Source organism: Epinephelus lanceolatus, chromosome 18 (assembly GCF_041903045.1).
Source record: "Epinephelus lanceolatus isolate andai-2023 chromosome 18, ASM4190304v1, whole genome shotgun sequence".
Lineage (NCBI taxonomy): Eukaryota > Metazoa > Chordata > Actinopteri > Perciformes > Serranidae > Epinephelus > Epinephelus lanceolatus.
The window spans coordinates 16086779-16099411 of NC_135751.1; the positions used below are offsets into that span (position 1 = coordinate 16086779).

General features: G+C 42.8%; 1 protein-coding gene across 1 annotated transcript in view; it reads right to left on the reverse strand.

The window, feature by feature from the left end:
* vat1 (vesicle amine transport 1) overlaps positions 1–12633 on the reverse strand; it is a 38897-nt gene that overhangs the window by 6097 nt on the left and 20167 nt on the right. The window contains exons 3-5 of the mRNA XM_033643896.2: positions 8931–9101; positions 7587–7676; positions 5205–5446 (exon numbers count right to left, since the gene is read on the reverse strand). Of these exons, the coding sequence (XP_033499787.2) occupies positions 5205–5446; positions 7587–7676; positions 8931–9101 (503 nt within the window). The remainder of the gene's footprint in view (positions 1–5204; positions 5447–7586; positions 7677–8930; positions 9102–12633) is intronic.

Genomic DNA, 12633 nt, shown 5'->3' on the forward strand with positions numbered 1-12633 from the left:
TTATATCATCTCTACATTGTAGTGTGTGCATAATCATGCATTTAAAGTTAAGGACAGAAAGGGGGGTGTATGAGGCAGAGAAGGTGATGAGTGTAATGATGGATATGAGACCTTGGTTCAATCCTTGTCTTGTTTGGATGTCAGGTCTAGTAGGTGCTGAAAGTAAACGATGGCTTTAATGTGAATCTTATATCATAATTTGTGTAAAATAATGTTTAATTAATAGTCCATTGACTGCTGCTATCAGATAGTGCTTTCTTCCATTTTAAAGGGTAGGTTCACATTTTTTTCAAGTCTGCCCTAAATGCACACTCACATGCCCAAATGTACAATGAAAGCATTTTTGGTGTTTGTACGTGTCCCTGCTGTTCATATTGGCTGTAAAAAGATAATTTCCTAATGTGATTATAGTGTTAGTGTTGGGTCACAAAATCCGTAGTCCTTGTTCAGCACAGAAATGATGTATAATGTTTAGCTGAGGATAAAGTGAGGCTTCAGCAGTCTGCATTAGAGATATGAAGAGGCTAACTTCCAAAGCTACAGACTTTTACTGCAAAATTCCCAGTTTGTGTTATCATCCCTCTATGGCAAGTCAGCAAGGAAATGATGTTCAGGGAAACAAAAAAAGAATTTTGCACCAGAACCTCAATAAATTACTGTTAAAGCATCATCTTTATTCAAGCTAAATTTAAGGATGTATTTTTGAAAATCTTGTCCCCCTTATATTAAAATCGCTTTAAAGAGTAACCAAACCCCCAGGCTACTTTTTTTCCAGTTGAAAAGCAATATAAATGGGTATTTGATAGTGTTGTTCATTGATTCAGGTCCACATCTTGACACCTGAGTGCTAAGTGGATTCTACATATTGTGTAAAAATATGTATAGTGACTGCCCTCTATCGATTGAAACCTGGCTTATGCAATTGAATTTTGCTATTGGCTGATCTGGTGCCAAGTGGCAAAGTTTTGTCAGTAACCAACCCCCCTGTTGCTGCTTCATCACCACCCATTCACAAACCAACCCCACCCACCATCCCTGCCCTCTGGCACAGAAAGCAATGTCCTCCTCGACTCTGCAGACTGTCGCGAGAACTGGATGGAGCGGTTTGCCTGAACTGAATACTGTGATTGTTTTGTTTAATTTAGCATCAACGTTAGTCAGTCAATCAATGTGTCAGCCAGACAGTTATTTTGTAAATTTTGGTACTTGTTGGTATTTGGCCAGAATGAGTCGGCACTGTTTCTTCCCCAGAGAACCACTTCCTGACTGCACAGATTTCTAGCGGACCTGTTGAGCAGCGGTTCCTCCATTGCCCCAAAGAGCTGTAGGTAAGTTCCATAAACAGCCTGCAGCACACAGGGGTTGAGGGCAACAGGTTCAGAACCTGGATGGACAATGATGCAAGCCGTACCCCCAGTCTGCTCACACCTATGCATCACTTGCATGTAATGAATTGAAATATATGAAATGAAATAATGAAAAGCAGCACATACTTGTGGTGGTGTCATGCATGGCTGAATGTATTACAACCACACAAATACGGGTTGGATTTCTTTGAAGCCAGAATGAACAGGAGGAATTACAGCAACAAATTTGCAATGTACATACAGACGTGTGAAAATAGACTCCGAAGCGCAGACTTTATCAGGTTAAAACTAAGGTAACTTTAAAAGTAGCTTATCTGATGTTGATCATGGAGGATCATTTATTAAACTAGTCTGTCGTAGAGCTTTAATTCTCTGCCTGAACCAAATTGGGCCCCACCCTCCGGGTTCAGGAAGGTTCAGGAAGGGGCAGGCTGTAATTTGTCAAAAGGTTGGGTTCATTCCAGTATTTTAAATGGAGACCTTTCAGTCTGTGTAATGTCATGTATAATGTATGGGCTGTGTTGCCACCATCCCATCCGGACTCCCGCCTCTCACTTATTAGGAAAGATGTTCTACAATCTCTGTTTAATATATAAGGCACATGACAGTTTTTTGGCTGTGGTGAACATTCAGTAGGAGAGGGCGTATGTTGGAGACTGTGTCACAAATGTTTGTTACCGCACTGAAAAGACTTCACTTGACTTTTGCTTGAAATAAGTATTTCAATATTATTATTATTTTCTTTTCACCATGGAAATTCAGGTTTTCAATTGGGCTTGGGCCCAAAATCGCTGGCTTGGTTTTGGCTTGGACAGAAATTACGCGGGTTCATGCGGGGTCAGGCCTGTTTTTTTTTGGTCCTGATCAAAGCTGTAGCCTGTGGAACCGTAACATGTTTTGGCTGTGACATAAAAGCTGAATTTAATGGAGTTAACCAATCATCTTGCCTTTGGGGACAGACGCTCTTGTGTTGACAACTGATCAGCCAAACCCCCCTCCGATGATGGATCGACCGACTTGATATAACTGACTGTCAATCATAGCGACGAGAGGAGAATCCCAGCCAGACCAACCCCACCCTTTTCTTGACCACCGAGCTCTGTCCACTGTCTGTTCCTGTCTCCATCGCTTCCCCCTCCCTCCTTCCTCCAATCCCCCTCTTCGTGCGAGGCAGGCAGACCACCTAACGACCAATGCCACGGCAACAGGGCCATCTCCTAGCAACGTAAAGCCTGGCTGAAACGTGGCCCTGACGACTCAGACACATGGGAAAGAGGGGGAGTGTGGGAGTTCGGAGTGTAGGGGAGGGGAGGGGGAAACGAAGGGAGCAACTGGTGTCCTTCGGATGAGAAACACGCCTTGCCGAAACTGAAAGGGAGGGAGGGGTGAGTCCGGGAATTATAAGAATCATCTTCAATGTGAATGAAAGTCACAGTGAGAGGCTCTTTTGACGACTCCACCCACTTCCACCCTTCACTCTGTAAGATCTGTCGACCTCTCTGGCTCCCAGGCATCTCGGACTGGAGTGTGCTATTTGCGGCTGCAGACATGACCATTATCCTCTTGGGTGTCAGTGCAGATGTAGATAATGAACCACGAGAAACCACAGGAGGGAAGGGTAATGCTAATTTCCAAATATTGTCCAAGCATGTTTATTGATTATTGGAGCAAATACGGAGGTTGACGGCGGATGGAGGAAGGGCTGTGATGGATGGCATCAGGGCGTGGCATTTGTATTCAGCTTGTAGCGATCGATCATTTGTGTGATCGACTATTTCCCCGACAGCTTTTTGTACACCATCAATCGCTTCGAGCCAGACTGAGATGTACCTTCTTCTCTCCTCTGTTTTCCACGCTCCTTCTATGTCTCTTTCTCATACATCAGGGCCCCTCCCTAAGACAGACGCACACACTGACTAAAGGATGTCACCATAGCAACAAGAGAGAAAAAGCAAAAAAAGATACACTGTGAGGAGGGAGAAGAAGAGAATACAGCGAGATGGAGAGAGACAGAGAGGGAGTCAATAACCTAAAGACAGAGAGAAAGAGTCTGATATAAAGAGCAGACAGATGGAGAGGCAGAGAAAGAGCGTCAGATGGCGGAGAAAGACAGCGGGTGTTTCTCTCCGGCCGCAGCAACACGGGCCAAAATACTGACCAGCTCCGACTCTGACAACAGAAGATGTCAGCCTCTGACTCCCTCTTTCTCTCGGTGTTTTCACACTCTCTCTATTCATATCTGTCAGCAGTGTTAATTTTGTCAGCAACAATCTGACTCTGTCTGGCTGAGTGAGTTATGCTCGAGGAGACACATTGCTTCTTGTGGACAAACTTCGCCTGTTGATTGTTAAGCCTTATTGAATCTGAGAGCCACACCCAGCTCCTGCAGATCCCGCTGCTAAACTCGCGCACACATAAACCCGCCTGGCATTCACATGGATTCTGGGTGACTGGGCTGTAAGCACATGGTGTAAAAATGGATGCATTTAGTCACAGCAGCAACCAGGCATGAATGGATCTGAAACCCACATGCAAAGGCTGTTCAAAGCTCTGTATGATATTCAGAGCGTAGCTATGATTCAGAGGTTGTGTGCACATGGCTCTCAACATGGATGCAACTGAGCCAGCAGCTAGCAGCTAATGGTGCTAACAGTGTGAAAAGGGCAAACAGTGCTAGCAATGGCAACAGTGTTAACTGTGCTAACACAGCTAACGGTGTTTTCCAGGAGAAAACTGCATGGTGGGCGCTACGCTCCCACAATACCACCGTACTGATATCATGATACCCATGAGCTGTTCTAACATGCACTAACATGCACAAGTGGCCAGACCATCAACTCAACACAGAACAGAGAAGCTCTGATTGTAACACAGTGTGACTTCATTCTCTGCTCAGGACGCCATTTCTCCACTATATTGTCACTTAAAAAAATAGTTGTTTGCTGTTGTATTAATGGTCTGGTGTGTTGGATTTAATATATAAAACACACTTCTAGTGTATAATCACCTTAAAATAAGAAATGTGTTTGCATTACCTTAGAATGAGCCATTTATATCTACACAGATATGACACAGCCATGTTTCTGCAGTAGCTCAAAACTGACAAACTAAATACTGGCTCTAGATAGGACCATATGTGTTTTCGCATTGGCCACCATAGTTAGCAGTCCCTCTGTGAGTGAGCAGCATCGTAAAAACACTGAAAGTTATTGTAAAACTGCTTTATTTAATGTTTTCACCAGTTTAAATCACCAGGGCCATTTGTTTTGGAGAGAAAGAGACTTCTGTGGATAATTTGGCTCCTCCTGAATGTCTGAAGTTATTAGAGCAAAAAGGTGAACACACTTTAGCAGATGCTGGGCTAGTGGCCTGTCTCCAACATACCAATTACCATAAGAAAAACACTGACTTCCAACTTGAAATTGTCTGGTCCATTTATTTTAGAGATGACGAGACCACTGCGGATAACTGGATAAAACCCTCCTGAACAATGACCACAGAAGGAATTATAACCAGGAGAAGTTTCAGCTGGTTGTAATCTGGAATCCTCACCACTAGATGCCACTAAATCCCCCTAAATGTAACACACTGCTCCTTTAATGCTCTGAATATCACATAGAGCTCCTTTAATGGAAATACATCTCTGAGTATGGACTGAACCAAAGGAAACCAAAAAGTGGAGCTCAAATCTTCATATACAGGTCAAAAAATGTTTTGATTAACATATATAGGGCTGGAAAGATAGCTACATCACATCTAAATGCAGTGGATGATTTATTTATTTTGATCAATTAAGATTAATTCCAAGCATATATGGTACCATAGTCAGACACAAACCTGCTCGAGGTGCCAAGTGGAGTCGATGCGAGGCTTGACCTTGCCCTCTTTGTAGAGATCCAGGATGGTGCTCATGGCCTGGGTGATGAGCTCCGTCTCTCCATCCAGGTAGCCCAGGTGGAAGCCGCACACTGACTTGTTCCCCTGGATCAGGCTGAGCGTGTGGATGGAGAACTGATGGTACCAGTTCTTGGCCACAGCGATCAGGTTCTTCTTCTGGCCCGCTAGCATGTTAGCCGCACCTGATGGAGAAGGAGGAGAGGAAGAAGGGCAACCTTTAGTCTGTTGTAGAGAAATCTAAGAAAGACAGTGTGTGTGTATCCTCAGGTACATTGCTAAGTCCTCATGTATAACTGATTACTGACGATGAATATTTATTAGTCAGGTTTATTTTCTATCAAATTACGCCCCTGCTCCCACTTTCTCACAGTCACTTACACCTTTTACCTCTTTGAGCGATAATAACTGACCAAATTTTGATAATGAATGAATATCTTAAGTCATTTATCAAGGAAAAATGCAAAACATGCAAGTTACCGCTTCTCAAATTTAACAATTTGCCACTTTCTCTGTAATTTTAAATTGAATTTCTTTGGATTTATGGGCCAAACAGTTATTGATAAAAGTAGTGGACTGATCAGTCATTTAGCAACATGTCAAATCTACATTAAGTCGCCTCAGGTGCCTCTTCTGTTTAGTTCTGGTTGATGTCTTTGCTCTGCCAGTCACCCAGTCACTTACACCTTTCACCTCTTTAGCACTTCAGCCCTCACCGCCACCACATCCTCTCCCTCTGTGTTCACACAGCCTCCTATACCCTCACTGTCTCTGTGTGTCTCTCTCAGGGGAAACAGGGGACACAAAGCATGCTCTGAGAGAAGAGGGGGACCCAGCCTGCTACATTCAGACACATTCCAGGTTTCGTGTGGATAAAACACCCATTGTTCCGCCATGCATACTTCTGATAAGCTGGAAGAGAAGCAACCGGCACGGAGGGAGCAGGAGGGTGGGATGGACCTGGGGTAGAGAGAGGGCGAATTGGGGGGGGGGGGGGGGGGGGGGGCACCATGCTGGGTAGTGGGTTTTTGTGCAGCATGCAAAGGAAAGGCCCTGTTCTTCATGGATGCCGACCCCGCCCACTGTTGTATGCATGCTGGTTCCAGATTGGCATCGCCACAGAGCGAGCGTAAAGGCCCTCCCACAGATGACACAGAGCACACTGAGGACATGGACTTCTACAGAGAGGTCACACAGCCCACCAGGAAGCAGCTTTATTCTGTGTGTGGAAACCCACGACCATTTCATGTACTGTATTAATTTGCTTAACGGTTACACTGCAGGATCTTGTGGGAGAGTTTTTTGGAAAAAAAATTGTCCAAAATGTTATGATATTTTGCAGTTAAGAGGATTAATATTTAAAAATAACAAGTAAGCTGTGAAAAATGGCCATAGCTCATTATAATAAATCAAATGTATAGCTAAGGAGATTCAACTAGAGGAAAAAGATGAGTTAGGAATATCGCGTTCATGGGAATTTCTGTCAGCCGCTATCTCCAAAGTTATAGTATGCAGGAATTGTTGGTTACTGTTTGGGAACAGTATTGCCAGGAAAAGTGAAAGCCAACCCCAAAATTTACTCTCATTTGCTATATTTGCTTTTTTTCAGCACTGTGTCCACAATATTTGTAGCTTCCTCTTGAATGTGTGTTGCTTACAGTCTGGCACTTGGTCATTATCTTTTTATAACTCTCAACCTCACCTCCACACTGCGCCTAGGAACGTCCCGACCACAGCAAAATAAGAAAAAAAAGGCAGAGTGCAGAGTCTGTGCAGCACACACCACACACTTGTGGTGGGTCATATAGGTGATGATTCAGAGGGATTACTTTTGTATCAGTCTATGCATTGTTTTTAAGGAAAATCCTGCATAGTATATCTTTAAAAGGGAACCTTCCTACCATGCTGTGCAGCACAGCCACCAAGCCCAATAACCCACATATTTGGTTTCAGGCGTTACATAAATGTTCTGGTAACTTTAAAAATTAAAAATCTGGAGAAGCTTGGTTGGAGAGATGCATGCAGCCTGGGGCAAACTCTGCAGGAGTCTTTTCCACCGCAGTTACAAGACGTTTCCTTGTGGAAGCCTCGTTTTTATTTGACTTTGGCTCATAAAAATGTTTCTGAATGCGATTATTTTGTGTGGGAAACTGTGGGGATTGGTGATACTGGCGAGCACTCTTTCAGTTTGACCATTTTAACCAGATCTAATTACATTGACTCCTGGAGGGGCTGTGTTGGATCACTGTGGATTTAAATAGAGCTGCTCCAAACTTGGATCTACACTGAAAATAACTGATCTACACACAGGTTTTCACTACTTACCATAGGTGATAAGCTTCCCCATAGGTTTCAGCAGGTTGTAGGCCTTATGGGTGTCTGATCCTCCGAGCGGGTCCAGGATTATGTCCATCCCTGTAGCAGAACAGACAAGAAGGGGACGGTTATCGCTGGTGTGAATTCAGCAAGAGCAGCCTGCCAAGTCTCCTCAGCAGCCCCCCTCCGCATGCCAGAGTTCACTAGGAGTAGCGAGTGTAGCCAAGTTGTGCCATGTTTACACGAAGAGAAACCCATACGTATGCCAAGAGAGGAGAGGAGGAGAGCGGGGTGAGATCCTACTTGTTTTATGTTTTCTCATTCTTGTCACTGATAAGACAAGAGGGATAAAATGTTTCTCTGTCATTCCATTCCTAGGTGGAGAGAATTACAAGCATACATCTGAACAGATGGTAAAGAATAGCAGACCTAACTATGAAGGTTTCTCAGTGGCTTATTAATGTCTGGCCATGTAGGCTCAGACTTAATGATGCTCCTTTGTGCCAGAGGGGACTCCTCAAATTGGGCTACCCCTCCTTGCTCCATTAAACCCTGGTTCTATTGATTGTTGGAGGCTCACAGCAGGACTCTGCCTTGACCACAGCACAGATGAATTGACAGAGAGCCAAAGACAGAGGGAAAGGTAGCAAGCAGGGCTCTACATTGATCCAGGCTTCTAATTAGATACATTCTGTCCAAAGTGTCAGCTCTCGCTCTCTTCCTATCTGTCTCTGTAATGTCTGTCTGTCTCACTCCATGCTACAAAGAACAGAGGCGGGATGGAGAGGGGACTATGAAATGAGCCTCCAGCATAATAACAGTCTCCATCCTGCTAGGAACACAGCGGTGGGCGAAAAAAAAAAAAAAAAAAAACAGGAACTGGACGTTGTTTCATTTTGCTGAAAAGCTGCGTTTTTCTCAGCGAGTCCCCATCTCCATAAAGCTCTGCGGATACATTATTGATGGTGATGAGAATCCAAACAGTCACTGTTTAGTGAAATGAGTTTGCTCGGTAGGAAAAATGACTCCCTACATGCTGTCAGTCTAGTGTACATGGCAGCCAGCTCTGCTGAGAATTGTGTCACAAGAAAAAAAAACAAAGTGTATGAAAATACATCATCTCACTGTCTGCAGTTTGTTCAACACTGATCAACAAAAGCTGCAGTCTCACAGTATTGCTTTGTGCCTACGGGAATATGTAAAACTGAACTATTTGCTTTATAAAACAATCTCAGTGATAAACATGTATATCAATGCAAACCTTGATTATAGATAGTGATTCATTATTTCCACACAGCACACAGACTCCAAATTTAGAGCACTTATCCCTGTGCAGACGGCCAAATTCCTCACCTTTTGGACTGATCTTGCGGACTTCCTCCACATAGTCCTTGGTGCGATAGTCGATGGGATGTGTGACTCCACCCTGGCTGATAGTCTCGTGCTTGCTGGCAGATGCTGTGCCGAACACAGTCACATCCTTCACTGTTTTGCACAGCTGAGTGGCTGCAATACCGACACCACCTGAAGGAAGAGAGACAATTAGTTATGAGTTTGTGTAAATATATAAATTTCACGACATGACGTTTTTTAATAACACTTGACTGCCTGTGGGGTAGACGGATGCAAATACTTTAGAAATTGGTGCTACATGACCAGAGAAAAAAAGAGAAAAAGGGCTGTAGCATTTGTTTTGGCTCAAGAGGTAGAAAACCCACAACTACCAGAATGTACTGCACCACACTGGACCAACAAACACTCCCGCTGGTGGGTGACATAATGTGAGCTTGGCCATTTTGGCACAGGAAAAAATATGGCATCCAGCTGGTACCAAACGATCTCAAATTAGTTAAAATGTAAGCTAAAAATGTTTCTGAAAACATTTGAAGCGAGAACAGAATCTTGATTAATATTTGATCAGCAGTGCTTAGTTTTACTTTTTTCAGCCTCTGTTTTTACAGTGCAGGAAACAGTTAAGCACCCGCTTCCTGTTCACAGAATCTTGTATTACAGCCAAACAGTGCACTAAAATATGTTTCTGAAGACACATGCAATATAGTAACAGAATCTTGGGTTTGATTAACATTGCCTAGTTTTACAGTTTGATCTGAGTCTGAAGGAGAGAGTTGTTTCTTTCTCTTGATCTGCTTTGTGCCCATGGTGGCGAGCAAACGGAAATTCTGAAGTACAATCTGCAGTTTAAGCAACAGCCCTATAGCCAGATATTTCGTGTCATCCGGCGGTTTGAGCTAAGAGATGAGCGGGTAGATCTGGGTGCTAGTAAAATGGAGAGCAGGTTACCAGAGTTCATTTACACATACTAGCCACATTAATATGATACAAAGCTGGTTAAAAAAAATGGCAAAGTATCCCTTTGACTGAATATTGTTGTTCATGGCAACACCAAGACCTCATTTTTTTGTTTTTACCATCAGCCATTTTTTTGTGTTAGCTAAAAAAGAGTTTCAGTAGAAAACTGCACTTCAAAATGTAACTATCATTCTTTTCATTGGTGCCTTTTGTGTTCAGTTCAATGTCCAATTTGCTCAGTAAAAGAAAGTGTTAAATATTTTCCTTTCATCTTTTTATTCCAAGCAATTTGTTGTATTTAAGCTGTATACTGAAAACAGCAGAAAGGCAGAATTGAGCTATCTGTTTATTTATCACAGGTAGTATGATTATTGCAATATCTAACGTTATCGCATATCACATATTTCCCTCATATACTGCAGCCCTACCAAGACCTATATGATATTAAGCTGAACAGAACAGTCCCTAAAGGCACCCAAGAATTCCCATTCCACACGTACTTTCTATGGCAGGTAAATGTGATTTGCATTATTTATTGTCCCAAACGAGCCAGTCAATAACAGCGTGGACGTGTTTTGCTCGGGGGTATGTAAAGAGCGTATTAAACACAATCACATTACCCCGACTGGCCTGGGGAAAACAGACGCCCACACACAGATGTGTAGACACACACACACACACACATGTATCTAACTCTGGAGAAAGTTGCCATTGTAGCTCAAATGACACATCAAATTTTTTGGTTCCCTTATTCAAGACAACCTGTCTGAAATTCCACAGGACAAAAAAGAATATAACTGAGGTATCTGTTTTGTTAGGAAAGGAGAGCTGGATGACATTCTATTGCAAATTACATAAACACAGCTCCTTATAACCGTGCCAGCTGAAAACAAAATGTGCTATGTCGTCCAAGATAACTTTTAAAGACAGAAGTGCTGTGAGACTGTGGGCTTCAGTGGATGTTTCGGATATCTGTGTTTGTGTTCGCTGTATTTGAAAGTGTGTACATAGTTGTGGCAAATGCCTCAGCCAGTGTTTGCTAAGGCAGCCAGAGCAAGAAGTAATAGGTTACTGATAAGCAGTGGCTTGTTTGAAATGGAGGCTGACTTGAGGACTCGAACTGAAAGGCATTCACAAAGGTCATTTGTGCCTGACCACATAAAGAGCACGTCTTATCTGATACCTGAGGACAAAGCAACACAAAACATGTGCGTTTACATTCATTTTTAATGGCATAGCTGAGCTGCAAGACTGCTGCACAGGTTTGGATTAAATGAATGATGAAATCATGATTTACTTACTTACATAGACAACTAAAGGCAACATTTAATATGCACACTCAGTGAGATAAAGAAAGGCAGGAAGACAGGCACATGCACAAGAAGGCCTCTGCATGTTCGATTAGACGTGTGCAGAAAGAGGAAGATATACTTTTAATCTAGCACATTTCTGATCTTATCATGTTCCATCAATAAAAAAGCATCTTTATTTATCCTCATACACTAAGAAAACACACAGCCATAACACCAAACTGGAAGTTGCACTATTAATGTCTGAAATGCTGAAATATGTCCAAAATGTCAGCTTTTCACAAGCTAAGAAAAGCAGCCCTGGTTTTAGCTGTGTGAAGACACAGTTTATGAGGAACCACTAGGGTTTTTTATTTAGCTGAAAAATCCAATGTTTCAGAATCAGAGGGATATATTGGCAGAAATTGGATGTAATATTATAAGTAAGTTTTCTTTAGTGTATAATCACCTGAAAATAAGATTCAAGTGCAGGTCCTTGTCCATGGAGATCGCCATGGTGCACCGCAATGTTTCTAGCCCAGAACAGAAAAACCAAACACCAACACCAGATAGGGCCATTCACAGTTTTGCCATGACCTCTATAGTTAGCAGCCCGTCTGCGACAAGAGCATGATAAAAACACTGATATTAAAATGTGAAACTGTTTTATTCTGTGTTTTAATGGTTTAAATCACCCAGTCCATTTGTTTTGCAGAGTGGGAGACCTCTGTGGATAATGTAGCTCCAGTAAATCTCCAATTAACATTGAAGGAATTCTAATAGGGAGAAGTTTCAGCTAGTTGCAATCTGCAATTATCACCACTAGATGCCACTAAATCTCCCTAAATCTTACATACTATTCCTTTATATGCAGAAGAATTTTCGCAATCCACAGAGGTACTTGTAGGAGCTGTAGGTGCCATTCAGAGCATATCTACGACTCAGACACTGATCCAGAATTGCCTGCACATGGCTCTCAACATGAAGGTTGCTGAGCTGGCGTCAGGTAGCTAATGGTGCTAACAGTGCACACGGCGCTAACAGTATTAATGTGGGCGTTACGCTTTCCTGTGGATCAGGATGCTGTTATTAGCACTAACCGTCATATGAGCGCACTGCAGAGTGGTGGTGATTAGCTAGCCAGTGCTAGGGCTAGCTAGGACTTAAATGCACTATCATACACATGTGGCCAGATTGGCTACCGCAACACAGAACAGAGAGGCTCAGATTACAACACACACACACACACAGAAGTAGCATGAGTTTATTTTTTGCTCAGGATGCGGATGCCATTACTCCACTATCTCTTTACATAACAAATATGGGTTTATCTGACAACTTCAAAGTCTCCAAAATGGTTATAGATGGTGCCCTTTGACAGATACACCTTTTTCTATTGAATATATTCCCATTAGGATGTTTAATCATGTATATCTTAATATCAGAATTACCATGTC